The 14,618-nt window shown below is 64.4% G+C and overlaps 2 protein-coding genes across 3 annotated transcripts; both read left to right on the forward strand.

The window, feature by feature from the left end:
- The first annotated feature begins 2,744 nt into the window (after nt 1-2,744).
- Nucleotides 2,745-5,681, forward strand: LOC122152834 (receptor activity-modifying protein 2-like). 2 transcript variants are annotated; one of them, XM_042787209.1, is made up of 5 exons: nt 2,745-2,848; nt 2,984-3,134; nt 4,188-4,298; nt 4,638-4,740; nt 5,185-5,681. In XM_042787209.1, exons 2-5 carry the CDS (start codon nt 3,074-3,076, stop codon nt 5,438-5,440), a joined length of 531 nt encoding a protein of 176 aa, XP_042643143.1. In that variant the 5' UTR covers nt 2,745-2,848; nt 2,984-3,073; the 3' UTR covers nt 5,441-5,681. The 2 variants fall into 2 exon arrangements, with proteins under 2 accessions (XP_042643143.1, XP_042643144.1); XM_042787210.1 differs by having other exon boundaries at nt 2,747-2,848; nt 3,056-3,134.
- Nucleotides 5,682-6,002: 321 nt separating this feature from the next.
- Nucleotides 6,003-8,812, forward strand: LOC122152835 (vacuolar protein-sorting-associated protein 25-like). Its single transcript, XM_042787211.1, has 6 exons — nt 6,003-6,094; nt 6,243-6,388; nt 6,478-6,531; nt 6,919-7,007; nt 7,537-7,612; nt 8,122-8,812. Exons 1-6 carry the CDS (start codon nt 6,048-6,050, stop codon nt 8,232-8,234), a joined length of 525 nt encoding a protein of 174 aa, XP_042643145.1. The 5' UTR covers nt 6,003-6,047; the 3' UTR covers nt 8,235-8,812.
- The last annotated feature ends 5,806 nt before the right edge of the window (nt 8,813-14,618 follow it).

Consider the following 14,618-nt stretch of genomic DNA (forward strand, 5'->3'; position numbering starts at 1 on the left):
GGGTGTCTGCACAGGGTCTGGCCGGGCAGCGAGTCCCCACAGGGACCCTGGCCCATTTCTCCTCTCCATCCCAGTGCATCTGTGCTGGGCGGCAGCTCCCCTGACATGCCTCCCCCCGCCCCCTCCCTTGGAGGATGCTCTGGGCAGGGTTCCCTGCCCGCAGGGAGGGTGTTTGCTCAGAAACTGCTCTGCCCATTGCAAAGGCCAAGGCAGCACCAGGAGCCTCCTATTCCCCTTCCCTCCCCTCAGCCGGTCACCTCTGCTGTGCTCAGCTCAGCCTGGGAGGAGGAGGGGTCTCCAGTGTGCGGAGACCACCCCGGCTTGTGCCCCAAAGCTGGCTGGGCACTGGGGTTGTCCCCGGCTGTGCAGCCCTGGCACTCCATGTCTCCTTGCTGCAGGACGTGGGGATGCTGAGTATGGGGACCTGGAGGATGAAGGTAAGACCCTGATGCCATCATCCCAGCACGGCTCTGGTCCTGGCTGGGGCACCATCGCCGTGGCTGCAGGCTTTACTGCCGGCAAAGGCAGTGTCTGCACCCCTGAGGAATGGGGCCGTGCCCTCGCGCAGTCCCGCAGGTCCTGCCAGCGCCAACGGCACCTCCTGTCCTTCCAGGTCACTACCTGTACCTGGACGAGGATGGTGAGTAGACCTGCCCTCCCCAGACCCTGATCCATCCACCCACAGACCTTGGTGGGCCCCGTGCGATCTGTGCTGGGGCTCACAAGAGCTCAGGTCCTGGCTTGGCTGAGCCCAGGACGGGGCCCCCCGCGGCCACCGGCAGCCCCAGTGTGGGACCCCCAGGGCTGCACGTTGAACTCCACGTGAGAAACGGGGTGCCTGGCCCACACTGGGCAGAGCGAGGAGTGCTCCCCGGGGGTGACCCAAACAGCCCCCCAACACTGGGCTTGGGGTGGAGAGCTGGGACTGGGGGAGCATCCCAGCGTCTGGCTGACGCTCTGCAGGACCACTGGAGGTGCTGGGGGGGCCAGCCCGCTGCCAGGACACATACTGGGACTGGATCTCCCTCTTCTGCTGGGCCCCCTTCCACGCCGCCCTCATGGCCACCCCCGAGGGCGGCCGCTGCCGCTGGGACCAGATCAGCAGGTGGGTCAGCGTCAGCGCTGGCCGTGCCGAATGCGCGCCGGGAGCGGGGTCTCTGCGGGGCTGCCGCGGCGGATGTGTCAGCAAGCTGGCCTCATGCTGTCCCCTCTGCAGCACCTACAGCGAGCTCTCCAGCTGCACCCAGCTGCTGGCCCAGCTGCTCTCCTGCCCCTGGCCCGGCACCATCCTCGACGCCTTCTTCCTGCAGGTCCACGCTGAATACTTCACCAACTGCACAGGGGCTGAGCCCCCCTGGCTGGGGGAGCTGCCCCCCGTGATGCCTGTGGCTGTGGGGCTCAGCTGCCTCGTGCCCCTTGCAGCCGCCCTCACGCTCAGCAGAGCCCGAAAAGGGGCTCAAACCCCGGCAGGCAGCTGCTCAGCCCCTGGCTGCCCCCACGCCCGTGAGGGGCCGGCGACAGCCCCCTCCCCTCCCAGCCCCAGGAGCTAATGAGTGGGACGAGTCGGCTGGGGGTGAGGGAGACAGGCCAGAGTGGGGACGGGAGTCTGGGCATCCCTGGGGATGGAGAAGGTCCCGTGGCATGGGGAGAAGGCTGGGCCTGGGGCTCCCGATGCCTGCATCTGCCCCGGGGGGAGAGAAGGGTCCTGACCCTGCATGGGCTGAACCCCCATCCTTGGCACCCCGGGGCGGGGGCTGGCAGCGGGGCACTGGGGATGCCAGGCTGGCAGGGGGGAGCCCCTGGCCCCAGCTGGCAGCCACCATCCTGTCCCCGTCAGTCCCCTCTGGATGCCCCGGGGGGGGTGGCCGGCCCAGCCCCAGGGCCACGCTGAGATCATTGGGTGTCTCCCTGGCAGAGGCTCCCGCTGCCGGCCGGAGGCTCCGGCGGCTCCAACAACGAGTGGGACCAGGGGGCTCCAACCTGTGTCCCCCCGAGCGCCAGTGCCTGATGGCTTCCAGATGTGGCTGCTCGCCCGCCAAAGGTCCTGCCGTGCCCCGGGGCGGCAGCCGCTGCCGCACGGGGAGGGCCGGGCGGCTCTGCTGGGATGTTTGCCGGGAGCGCAAAGCCTGGCAAGATCATCTTTCCGCAGCAGGGAGGGTCCCTCTGAGCCGCGCTCTGTCCCGCTCTGATTCACGCTCCGTGCGTCCCGCGGGTGGGCGGCTAAACGAGAAGCTCTGGGCTCCCACCCTGCCCTGGGCCAGAGGTGCAATGAGCTCACCTGGCCTCAGCCCGGTCCTCGGGCAGGAAAACCGCAGACCCGCGGGGCTGGGGTCGCCCTCGGCAGCGCTGCTCTTTGGGGGGACGTGGGCCCCGCGGGCGGGAGCTGCGCCAGGAGCAGGGTGCTGCGGCAGAGCCGGGCTGGGCAGTGTGGCAAGAAGGTTTTGGGCCTGAGGACTGGCACAGTTGGCCGAGTCTCTGCCCTCTCCCCGCCTCTCTGCCTGCATCGGCCTCGCACCCACAGTCATGCCACCACCCTCCCCTCCCCGGCGGGGGCCGGGGCTGCCCTGGTGATGCTGGCCGTGGGGCAGGTGCCCGGGTGAGTCAGAACCCACAGTGCCAGGGCCGTGGGTCCCCTTGCCGCCTCTGCGCCCGGGCGGCAGTGCCTGTCCGGGGACATTACGCTTCCCCGTCCACTCCCCCGGCTGCCGGGCTGCCTGCCCTCCACGCAGGAGACAAGGGATTTCACAACCCAGCCCAGACAGGATTAAAGAGAAATACACAAGTAAACAAATAGCGGCCTCGTAAAACTGGACGTGCCGAGCGGGGAGCGGAGCCTCTGGGCCGGCGGGTGAGGCGCGGGGTGCCGGGGTGCGGGAGCGATGCCCGTGGGGGCCAGCAGTGTGCTGCACGGCAGCGGGGTCCCGCCGGGAGAGCCGCTTTAAAGCAGCGCTGAGCTATCTCATTTTTCACACGTCTCCTGTAGTCAAACTGCCCCTGTCAGAGGAAAGGAGTTGCTTCCTGTTATTTCCATTGAAATACTTGTCCCGGTCGTTAGCCGGCAGGCTTTTGCAGGATGGCACCGCGCTCGCAGACGGGCCCCAGCCGGCTCTCCCGAGGGCTCCTGCTGCTCTGGGGTAAGTGTGCGGGGCGGCCCCGGGGCCGTGGCTGCTGGTGGCGGGAGCTCTGCGCCCCGCAGCACCCCGCATGCGGCCACCCTCCCGCGCGTGGGGCCCGGGGCCGGGGTCTCGGCTCAGCCTGGCCCACCGCCTGCCGCGGCACGGCACGGGGCCAGCCTGGCAGCGCCGAGGGTGGCTGGGGTGGCCGTCCCCTGCGTGGGCAGGGGCCAGCGGGCACTGCGGGGAGGCCCCCGCCATGCTCATCGCCCGTCTTTTTGCAAATGGCTCACGAGGGTAGCGGGGGAGCCCCTGCTGGGACGGGAGCCACAGCACCACACATGCTCAGGCAGAGAGGGGCTGGATGGGGCCGCCAGGGACAGGGACCGGGGCAGGGCACGCGGCCCTTGCTGCCGCCACTGTGCCAGCCCTGGAGCTCCCCGTGGCCAGTGCCCGGCCGTGCCAGAGCTCCCCACAAGCAGCCCAAGCAGGACCCACGGGGGCAATGCACCCTGCACCCATCGCCGCTGCCCCACACCATGGGCCCTCGGCCGAGAGATGGAAGGGGCGGTTTGCTCGGGCCGTGGGGCTCTGGTGGGGTGGGCAGGACGTGCCCCACGGCAGGCCGTGCTGGGTGTGGGGCAGACGGTGGGCGGAGGGGCTCTCTGGCAGTGCCGCGCTGTGGCCAGCTCTTCCTCTTCCTGCCCCAGCCGCGTCCAGCTGCAGTGCAGCTGCCCGGGGCAATGGGCCAGCCCCCAGGCTGGCTCCCCATGGGTGGGGGGCACGGCTCGCCCCCTGCACCCTGACCCACAGCCCAGAGCCTGCAGCCTCCAGACAGCCCCTGCCCAGCCCTTGGGCAGCTGCCTGCAGCCCAGTTGGCCCCCTCCCCACAGCCCCTGCCCGTGTGGGGCCTGGGCGCCCTGGCCCCTGCACCCCGACCGCTGGCTCCAGCGGCCCCCGAGGGACCCCCAAAACCAGCTCCCTCCGGCAGACCCAGCCTCTGCTGGGGCAGCTCCCGTGCGTGGAGCCCTGCCAGCGACCGTCCCCGCTGAGCCTGTCCCCTCTGCTCCACAGCACTCCTGGGGACTGGGCTCTGCCATGCGGACACTGAGGTGGAGGGCTTCAGCCAGGATGCCAGGACGAGCTCACCCATGGCTGTGTTCAGCTGGACAGCCCAGCCCGTGGGTGAGTGCCGGGGCTCGGTGGGTGTCAGGCAGCACCACGGGGCTGACAGTGCCCTGGCTGGGGGCGGCTCTGCACCGCAGAGCGACCCCCCCTTCCCCTGGCTGCGTGCTCTCTGTCCATCCCCAAAATAGCAGGGCTGTGCCATGGAGCCCTCCCCGGCGCTGGCCAAAGTGGGGGCAGCCACAGCAGCCTGCCCTCCAGCCACGCTCCCTGGCATCGCCCCGGGGCTGCTGCGGGGTCTGGCCCCTCCCCCCCGTGCCTGTGCCTTCCCCGCCAGCCTGGGCAGGGTCGGGCTGTGGCGGGGGTGCGCTGCCCGTGCTCAGCGCCTTTCCCCTGCAGAGGAGATGTACACCAACATCACGCAGAAGTGCTGGGAGCACTTTGTTGACCTGATGAGGAACATGACAGCGTCGGAACTGTGCGAGTGGAAAGTCATCAGCAGGTAGGGAGCGGCGGGATGGCCATAGGGGCCTCCTGGGCAGCGCCGTGGGGGTCTGGGCGGGCAGGGGGGCTCAGACTGCCTCCGGGGATGTCCCCGGCTGGGGAAGATGCACATGGGGACTCTGCCGGGGGCATTGCCGGTGGCCCCTCCATCCCCAGGGCCACAGGAGTGGAGCAGCTCCCGAAACAGCAGAAAGGGTTTGATGGGGACAGAGCCCCCGGGCCGTGCCAGGGCCACCTTCCCCCCAGCAGCTCCCACCCGCACAGGGCTGGCTGGTGCCAGCAGCGGGGCGCAGGGCGAGCCCGGGGCAGTCTGGAGGGGTGCTGCTGGGCTGGGGGGGGGCTTGGGGCCGCCTGGGGGGGTCTGTGCCTCTGGCATCCCGCAGCCACCCCCTGCCCCTGCGCATCCCCGTCCCCTCCTAGCACCCCATGGCCCTCTCCCCAGGCCCTACAGCTGGCTGCAGTTCTGCCTGGAGACCTGGGCTGACCACCTGCAGTACGGCTACCCCAACGCGCTGGCGGAGCAGTACATCTTCCAGAGCCACCACCGCTACTTCCACAACTGCACCCTGGAGCACCAGGTCTACTTCGACCCGCCCGAGGACGTGCTGCTGGCCATGATCATCGCCCCCATCTGCCTCATCCCCTTCCTGGTCACGCTGGTCATCTGGCGCAGCAAGGACGGCAAGGCCCAGCCCTAGCACCGCTGCCCGGGCGCCCGCGGCCGACGGAGAGCGGGCAGCGGCGGCCCCGCGGGTCCTGCGCCCGGGCACAGCCCCCCGCGCCCCCCCCGCCCCGGGCTGCGGGGCCACCGGCCTCTTGGGCCGCCCCGGGGGGGGGGCTCCTGGGGTCACCGGCACACGGTGCTGGGGCAGCCGGTTCCCGCCGTGCAACTCCCCCCGCCTCCTCCCCTCCCCACAGGATTAAACGCTTCTTCCCCCACGCGTGGAGCTGGTTCTTCCACCGGTCGCTCCCGCCGTCCGCTCCACCCTGGCACGGTGTCGGCGGCAGCTTCGCGCCGCGGGGCGCCGGGTACCGGACACCGGGCGGGAGCGGCACCGGGCTCCGCGGGGGCGGGGCTTCCCATGTGTGGGCGGGGAAATCGTGTGTGTGGGCGGAGCTAATGGGGGTGTGGTTTAGCATGAGTGGGCGGGGAGCAGTGGGGCGTGGCTACCGGGAGCGGGCGGGCACTCGCGGGGCGGGGCTAAGAAGGGGGGCGGTGCAGCGCAGGGGGCGGGGCTCCGCGGGGCGGGCCGGAAGCGGGGCGGGGCGGGCCGGAAGGCGTCGGCGGCGGTTCCGGTGGCGGCGATGAGCTTCGCGTGGCCCTGGCAGTACAGCTTCCCGCCGTTCTTCACGTGAGCGCGGGACGGGGGCGGGGCCGGCACCGGCGCCGGGGGGGCGGGGCCGGGGCCGGGGCGGGGGGGAGCGGGGCCGCGGGTTCCGGTGTACCGGGACCCCGCGCAGCCGGCCGGCCCCGGGCGGTCGCTGAGCGGAGCCCCGCAGGCTGCAGCCCAACGGCGAGACGCGGCAGAAGCAGCTCTCGGCCTGGTGCGCGCTGGCGCTCGCCTACAGCCAGCGGCACCGGCTGCCCGCCATGACGGTGCGGGAGGCGCAGGACAGCCCGCTCTTCGCCAACCGCCGCCTGCAGCGTATCCTTTGGGCCCGGTGCCCCCGGTGCCCCCGAGCCCCCGAGCCCCCGCCCCGCCCCTCGGCGAGCGCCTCCTTAACCCTCGCCCAGGGAAGCTCCCGCTGGAGTCCATCCAGGTGGTGCTGGAGGAGCTGCGCAAGAACGGTGGGTGCCGTCCGTCCGTCCGTCCGTCCGTCCGTCCGTCCGTCCGTCCCGCGGCCGTAGCCACCGGGGGGCGGGAGACGCCGGGCGGTGTCCGTGCTGCTGCCGGGAGCCGGGGGCTGCGGCTCGGCCCGGGCCGGACCCCACGGGCCGTCCCTGCCCACGGCTCCGCTGGCCCGGCGCAGGCCGAGCTGCGGGAGGACGGGGGGGCTCCAAGGAGAGGGGGGGTTCTGTGCATGGAGAGGGATTTCGGGAGTTGGGGAGCACGGTCGCACGGAGGGGAGAGGTGGGTACCTGGGGGCACGAGGTCGAGCGCGTCGTGAAGTCTGCAGGATGGATCGGTACTGTAGGCTTGTGCTCTGATGAAACACCTTTCCCTGTTGATTTTAGGGAACCTGGAGTGGTTAGATAAGAACAAAACCAGTTTTCTGATCATGTGGAAGAGACCAGAAGAATGGGGAAAGCTCATCTATCAGTGGGTGAGAAGGCAGAAGCTGTCTCGTCCCACAGACCAGGCTTTCTGTGTCCGGGAGGACAGCTGGTATTGGCTGTGATTTGCGAAAAAGACCGCTGTAATATTTTTCTCATGCTTCCTCCCTGCTTTTACCTTTCTTCCATTTCTCTCTGTTGCAGAGAAACGTAGAGATGTTAACAGCTTTTTGCTGGCTGTGGGATGCAGTTTGAGCAGCGGATGCGGTCGTCCACTCCCACTGCAGCTGGCTGTTCTGTAGCGAGGACAGAGCAGTGTTGCTGCGTTGCCTGCGTTGGGCATGAGTCCCTGTTACGAAACACACGGGCAGAAAGAGCAGAGGGGCAGGGAAAGGAACCGTCTTACTTTCCTTAGCCATCATTTCTTGACTCTTCAGTGCCCTGGAGTGTTTCCAGGGTATTTTTGCTCATCGAGTGCTGTCCGCGTTCCATTTCATGTGCACTGAGATGTACGAGAGATCGTGCCAAGGACATTAAATCACAGGGGCAAGATTTGCTATATTGCTTTTATGTTTCCAGGTGTCGAAGAACGGCTTGACCAACTCTGTATTCACGCTGTATGAATTAGCCAGTGGAGATGATACAGAGAATGAGGGTAATGTCACGTGTTCTGTTCTGGAGCAGGTTCCCAGAGCACACTTTGATTTGAGCATGTAAACGGTTGATTGTCAGATTATAGTTTTGCAGATTAAATATTTTAAAATTGCTTTATGCAAGCTCACACTGATCGCCCCTGGCAAATGCTGCTCTGGAGGCTTTTTGACCACTTTGCACAAGCACCTCCCTTGGTTATCGCTGTTTGCATTTTAAGCCTCCCGCCACCACGCCAGCCTCCCTAGTGCCCGGCTCTTTATCCGGGGTGTTTCGATTTTACAGCTAGCTTCTGCGCTGCCTTTGAGACTGCTGTGACTCATTCCCTTCTGTCTGTTGACCTTCGGGCTTTGTTCCTGATGGAGCAGTGTAGTGATGAGTCTGTTAGCGTAGCCGTGACTCTGGATTTGCAGTAGTGTTATGACGCTGGAGTCTGAAGGGTGCTCTTCAGAGCCCTCTGCTTCCCTGCCGCCAGTCCCTGGGTTTTGTAAGCCTGTTTGTTTCCCTCCCTAGAGTTCCATGGCCTAGATGAGACTATGCTGCTCCGTGCCCTGCAAGCCTTGCAGCAAGAGCACAAGGCTGAAATTATCACGCTGGACGATGGCCGAGGCGTCAAGTTCTTCTGATGGGAGCCCCCTCCCCTCTTCCCTGGCTGCTGAAGCGGTTCTTGCTGTGAAGGTTTGCTCTCCTGGCCTGGATTCAAGCCGTGACTGCAAGCAGCTGCATACTCGGGATTTCTTGGGGCAAGGAGAATCTGCAAAGCTTTACAAAGACATGACTTCTTAGAAATATTCAGAGATCCTCTGTCTGTCTTTTCTCCCTGTTGATTGTGTTTAAGAGGCTAATGCTGCTCTAGGCAGTTCTGAGAGGGACCACCCAGAAGTGAAATCATGGGACTGCTCCTGTTGCTGATCCACGTTCCTGTGAAGGCCACGGGGCATTCTCTCCAGCTGGCTGGCCGAGCTTGGCCTCGAAGGGCACCTCCTTCCCTCCTGCCAGCCGTGCGCCTGGGCTCTGCAGTCCCTGCCGTGTTGCCAAGCAGGGAGAAAGCAAGCCCAGGGAACTCGCTGTCGCTGCTGTGGTGTAGAAGACCTCCGTGGCAGAATGATGTGTGCTTGCTGCAAAGCAGGCTGTACAGCGGGGTGGGGGGTGGATGCCAAGGAACTAATTTGAAGTAATTAAAATGACATGTATTTATAGAGCAGCCTGGGTGTTTTCGTCTATCTCTACTTTTCTATTAGAAACAAAACAGCAGTGTACCGGATTCCTGCCCTTCAGCCGTTTCCTTACAGCACCAGATGAGCACAGCAGCGCGCTGGGGAGAGGGTGGCCCTGCTGAGCCACCCCACCCCAGTGGGAAGTGGGCTGCGCAAGTGCTTTTTTCCACACACCAGAGTCACGGACTGCATGGGCCCTTGCTGCCTGTCTTCAGGGCAACATTTACTTTAATTTTCCACGTGCAATCTACCGAAAGCTAATGGGCTGGTGGCAGAGGTGTTGCTCTGTACAGCAGTGGTTGGTAGAGGGCATGACTTAAGATTTTAGATTCTCAGTGCTGATAACGAAGTACTCGGCATGTCAGAAGCCACGATGCAGGTACAGTGACCCAATAAATCCTTCCTCGATGACCAGGGGAAGCTGGACAGCGGTGCCAGGGAAGGATCACGCTCGCCTTTCCCGTTCTTTGCCCGAGCCCTGGGTGCTTGTTGCCGGCGGGGGTGGGGTGCTGCGTGGGGACCACCTTCGGTCAGACCCAGAGTGGTGGTTCCTGGGATCCAGCAGAGCAGACGGCGCTTCAGCCGTCTGTCCCCAGCCAGTGCTGAACAGCTTGTCCTGCCTGCCCTGCCCTTGGAGAACAGCTCAGCGCTGGTTCAGCTGCAGTGCTGCTGACAGCTGTCGTCGACGGTCGGTGATTTTCAGCGTAGAGAAGATGCTGGAGTCCAGGCTGAGTTTGTGGGGCTGTGAAATGTGAAAGTTTCCCTTTTGTAGCAGGAGCCCGTTGATCTGAACTTGGCGGGAGTGCTGGCTTGGTGTGGGCACGCCGCTCCAGAGCCGCGGCCGGAGGCTGGTGCCCGGGGTTCCTCTCTGTGCCGGTGACAAGTGCTGCGGAGCAGTTCCCGCGCGCCGGCACTCCTCCGCCGGAGGAAGGCCCCGGCAGCTCTCGCGCTGGGCTAGTGTCTCTGCTCCTTTCTGGGGACCCTCACGTCCCCGCGGGCGCCGAGGTGACGCGGCGCAGGATGGCGCAGCCCGCGGGGAGCACGCCTGCTGCCCTCCCGCCGGTTCCGCAGTGGCCTGGGCTGGCCGCGCGTGCCCTGCGCCTGCCGTGGCAGCCCGGGCCGAGTCCCCACCCGAGCTGGGAGGTTTGGGGGCAGCGGGTGGACGCGGCAGCCCTTGGGGATGGAAGTGCCGGGGACACAACGAGCTCTCTTGGTGCCGCCGGGCACTGTCTCTCCGGGGCATGGGACTGCTCCAGCCCAGCTCCCTGCAGCCACCTTTGCAGAAGCAAAGCCTGTGCCGTGCCGGGAGCCCCGCGGCGTGTCCTGGCACAGCCAGCACCTGTGTCCCGTGGCTGGCGCAGGCTCTGCTCAAACCGGGGCTCGCTGCCTGGATGGGGATCCTCCCCCTGTGTTTGCAGCCAGGAAAGTCTCAGTGTAGCCATCGTCCGCTACCAGTGTCTGCCCTGGGATTGTTTCAGTGTCTGAGATCTGCCTCTTCCTCCCTCTTCACGCCACCCACGTCGACTCCTTCCCTCTCCGGTTGCTGTGTCCTCCCCTCTTGCTGTTCCCATACCCCTGCAGCGAGCTGTGTGTCCGTGCTGGCTGTTCTGTGCCTGATGGCATCTGCGTTTGATCCCGAATAACGAGCCTTTAGCAGCCAGGCCCGGGATGTTTGTATTTCTTGCTCTCTGTATGCGTGATGCTGACCTCTCAGCATTGTGTTCCAAGCTGCATGTGCTGTATGTAACCTGACTGTCCTTGAGTAAGTCTGTGTTCTTAATTAAATTTTCTCCCTTCTTAGGAAATGGCTGATGTGACATTAGATAAGCCTAAAACCAGTCTTCTTTCCAAGGCGCTCCTGGCAGTGATTCACTGCTCTTTTTCAGCTTCCTATTTAGTTGCTTACTTAGTGAGAGGAGGAGGAAGAGTATGTTCCCCCTTCAGAATGGACATGGTGTAAAATTCTTTTTCCGCACCCTCTCGGCCGGTTACAAAAGGTCGCATCCAGCCGTGCCTGTGAGGTCCTTGTGGGACTGACTCCCTGTGCCAGGCACCACGGCAGTGCCGCAGCAGCGAGGTGCTCACGGCCGCTGCTGTCTGCCGGCGATTGCCCGGGCCAGGGGACGGGGCTGGAAGAGCCGCTGCCGGCTGGTGCTGCCGCCCTGGAGGGGGCAGATGCTCCCTGGCTGTTCTCTCTGTGAGGGACGGTGGCAGTTTGTAGCTCGTGATGATGAAAGCTCCTGTGGGCAGGTAAACCAGAACCTTTTAATTGTCCTCTGAAACTGGCTTCCTTCTCTTTATTCAGCCCTTCATAGCGTTTGATGATGTAATCGTGGGATTGGGACACCAGAGCCAGGGCAGAGATGCTGTGAGGCTGCTCTGGTGTGGAAGCCCTCGGGCGCTGGGTAGAGTTGAAGGAGACGTAATTAGACTGCTCGTGGGGAGAGAGCACGGCAGCCACCAACTGTGCCATTCCCGTGCACAGGAGCAGTGGTGTCTGGTCCCGGCACTCCCGGGGCAGAGCGGAGGGCAGGGGCAGCCCGTGTTTGTGCAGGAGCATGGTGAGACCCGGCCGGGCAGCTCCCTCGCCTGCTGCTTCTCTGCCCGCGCTGTATTGCCCGGCACTGCACCACGGCCGACCCCTCCTCACGGGGGGGTTGGCATCAGAGTGTTTAAAAACCAAACCCAAACCTCTCTGCACTCCCAGACGCACCAGGATGGGCAGGGTTGGGGCTCCAGCACCCAGAGGCGCGTTCAGGCCTGTCCCTGTGGAGGGTCTCGCTGGGGAAAGTGGTGTTTTGGGGGGGGAGGGCTGGCACAGGCCCCCTGCCTTGGGCCCGTGGCCACTCTGAGGCCGTTGCCACATCTGGCCACGGTGATTAGGGCTCGCTGGCCGGGGCGAGGCAGAGCTTGGGGGCTTGGTGCTGAGATAAGGCGCTATCAGGCTGTGCACACTCAGGTCCCGCTCGTCAGGGAAGGAAAAACACCAAGAGGGTTTTTATTTAACGTGGCTAGTTAGGAACAAGAGTTGTTTCAGTTTGATAAATTTATATGCTGGGATAAACTTGCAGGTGGGTTACATCTGGAACTCTGGGCTAAGGAAATCCTCCAAAGTTATCTGTCTGGGGTTAAAGCCACGACTGAGGTTTGGGTGACATCTCCTCTGACCTGAACTCTTGTGTGTTAGGGCAGGAGGAGGCTGGGAGCTCCTGCGGGCACAGGGTGCTGAAGCCAACCATGAAACAAGCCCTGGGTCGCTGCGGAGCCCTCCTCCACTCTGACCCTTCCCGGGACGGGCTCCCCGTGCCTCACAGCCCAAGCTGTGCAGCCCCCATCTGCGGGGGGCGCCTGCATTTGGACCTGGCCCCGGCCCCTCCATGATCCTGCCCCAAGCTCCAGGATCAGAACAGACAATTCCTGGCAGGGCTTGCTGGAGCAAGGAGCCGAGCAGGGCTTTGATTAATGATCTAATCCTGAGGAGAGTGATTACACAGTCCCCTGTTCTCTTCCTGGCAGCCAAATGCAAGTGAGAAATGGGTTACGTTGCCTGATTGCAGCGGTTCCTCAAAGCAGAGGGCTGGCGCTGGCACTCGCAGCCCAGAAATGTCACCCTGATAACGGTCGGGGAGCTGCGGGCACCATCGGAGCGCTGCCACGGGTGGCTGATTGTGGAGTAGGAACGTCTGATTTTGGGCCAAGCTGGCTCCAGCTTGGTGCCCCAGCCCAGGTCGGGAAGGGACACATACCCCTGCCCGAGCTGCCTCCCCCTGCCAAGCTTGTGGGGTGGGGCGGCGTCTGGGGGGGCAGTCAGGGAACTTCTGAGCCCGTTTACTAGGGGTATGTGGCAGGGCAGCAGCCTGAGCCAACCTCACCCCTAATTTCCTCTCCCATCTGCAGGGGCCTCACCAGGACCAGGACCGGGACACTCCTTTGCTCCTCTGGGATCTTCTGAGGCATCTCGTTTCACGATGAAAACACTTGATAAGGGGACATGAGCCTACCAGGGACCAAGCCGAGATCCCTGCCTGGCTCCGCGTCTCTCGCTGAAGAGCTGGGGCTCCATGCCAGCCCGGGCCATGTCCCCGTGCCTGGGCAGCGTGGGGCCCCTGGCAGGGACCCTGGGTGGCGGCGGCCGCCGAGCCGGCCCGCAGGGGCTTGGGCAGCGTTTTGGCTGTGGCCGGGAGCCCTGCTGCTGCTCGGAGCTCTGCGGGTTCGTTCTCCCTGCCCAACTCGGGGCTGGCTGCCCTCGGGCCCCCTTCGTGGACAAGCTGGGTCCGTCCTGTGCGGAGAGAGTGAGGAGCCGGGAGTGGTTTTCTCTCGTTGGGCTTCCCAGGCTGGGGACAGCCGAGCCAGCCTGTCCTGGGGCGGGGGGAGCTCCCACCCCACCCAGCACCCTTTCCCTCTGAGGACGGATCTGTTGTCCTGTTTAATTTAGGAAGCCATCAGCATGCGCTGGCCGGTGCTGGGATTGATCCTCCGCAGCCCCCACCGCTGCCGGAGCTGCCGGATCTGCCTCTGTTCCGGCAGCTGCAGAACAAGACACGGCACTGCCCGTCCTGCGGATCAGACTGAGGGTTTTCAGCTGGGAAAGCCTGAAATCTCCACCTCTGCTGGAAGCTGTAGTCAACACAGGATAAAAATAAAAGCAACCACTTTTTAAGCAGGGAGTTTTTTAAACCTGACATATGTTGCATGAGTAAAAGCTGCAGCCTTGTGTCCTGTGGCAGGTTCCAGAGGAGAGGCAGAGGCTGCAGGGGCCTGGAGGACAGACGGCTCTTTGCCCATCTCCTCCTGCCCTCCCGGGCTGGGACAGTGATTGCCCAGCTCCTGGGAAGGCTCCTTACTTTGTGCAGCCTGTGAGGTGCTGGAGAAGAGAGTTCAACAGGAGTGGGAAAGCCTGAGAGATGCAGCGTCAGAGGCAGCTGTGAGGGGACCAGGGGTGCACCCCTTTCTGGTAGTGGATCTGGTGAGAAGCAGGCAGGCTCCGGACAGGTCTGGGCCAGGGTTCATCCAAACAAAGCAGCTGTTTGGAAGAGCCGGGTCAAACCATGCCGCACCTTACAACACGAGTCTGCCACACCAGCCGGCCCATCTGTCCCAGCCTTTTGTCTCTGGCAGATACAGACGCCAGTGCTCTGGGCGAGGGGCTGCCTCTCCTGCAGGCAGGACCCGGGGGGGGGCCAGCACTGGACACGTGTCCTTTAGCCAGTGGTTGTTCCCCCAGGACTGTGCCCCCTGTGCACTCGGGGGAGCGCGGGGCTGCGTGAGGATGCGGCTGCTGCTCTCTGCTCCCCGGCCCGTGCTGCAGGCGAGCGGCAGGAAGATGCTCCTGGGGAGGTGGTACCCGGAGAGCAGGACTGGACACGCAGGGTCGTGTGGGGGGAGCAGGGCCTGCCTGTGCGGGAGATCAGCACCGTGACGCTCAGCCTAGCCAGGGCTTCTGTAGGAGCAGCATTTCATTAAGTGCTTCTCCCTCCTCCCGCCGGACAGGGGGTCTGTAGCTCTGCTGAGGATCCGGCCATCCCAGATTGCTCGGGGTCACCCTGCGTGTGCTGGGTCAGCGTTGGGGGGGGATGCGGCTGTGCTCCCGTGTGGATCCTCTCCTTAATGTTTCCGGTATCGTTGAGTAGAAACAATCTGACCTTAGGGAAAATAAATTAGCGCCAGCCTCAATTGCTTTGTGTTTTGTGTAAACAACTTCACTGAGTAGAACAACCTCCTGGTTTAACCTGGGGAGACAACAAGCTCTTGTTCGGGCCTTTGGCTCACACAGGGCTGACACACACGGTTGTA

This window comes from Tyto alba, unplaced genomic scaffold (assembly GCF_018691265.1).
Source record: "Tyto alba isolate M040663 unplaced genomic scaffold, T.alba_DEE_v4.0 Super-Scaffold_12, whole genome shotgun sequence".
Taxonomy (NCBI): Eukaryota; Metazoa; Chordata; class Aves; order Strigiformes; family Tytonidae; genus Tyto; species Tyto alba.

Bases quoted from the DNA above. Each gene is read 5' to 3' on its own strand.
- LOC122152834 (XM_042787209.1), top strand. From the start codon at position 3,074: ATGGCACCGCGCTCGCAGACGGGCCCCAGCCGGCTCTCCCGAGGGCTC. The intron at 4,299-4,637 runs GTGAGTGCCGGG...TTTCCCCTGCAG, and splicing joins CTGGACAGCCCAGCCCGTGG to AGGAGATGTACACCAACATC. The intron at 4,741-5,184 runs GTAGGGAGCGGC...CCCTCTCCCCAG, and splicing joins GAGTGGAAAGTCATCAGCAG to GCCCTACAGCTGGCTGCAGT.
- LOC122152835 (XM_042787211.1), top strand. From the start codon at position 6,048: ATGAGCTTCGCGTGGCCCTGGCAGTACAGCTTCCCGCCGTTCTTCAC. The intron at 6,095-6,242 runs GTGAGCGCGGGA...GGAGCCCCGCAG, and splicing joins AGCTTCCCGCCGTTCTTCAC to GCTGCAGCCCAACGGCGAGA. The intron at 6,532-6,918 runs GTGGGTGCCGTC...TGTTGATTTTAG, and splicing joins GGAGGAGCTGCGCAAGAACG to GGAACCTGGAGTGGTTAGAT.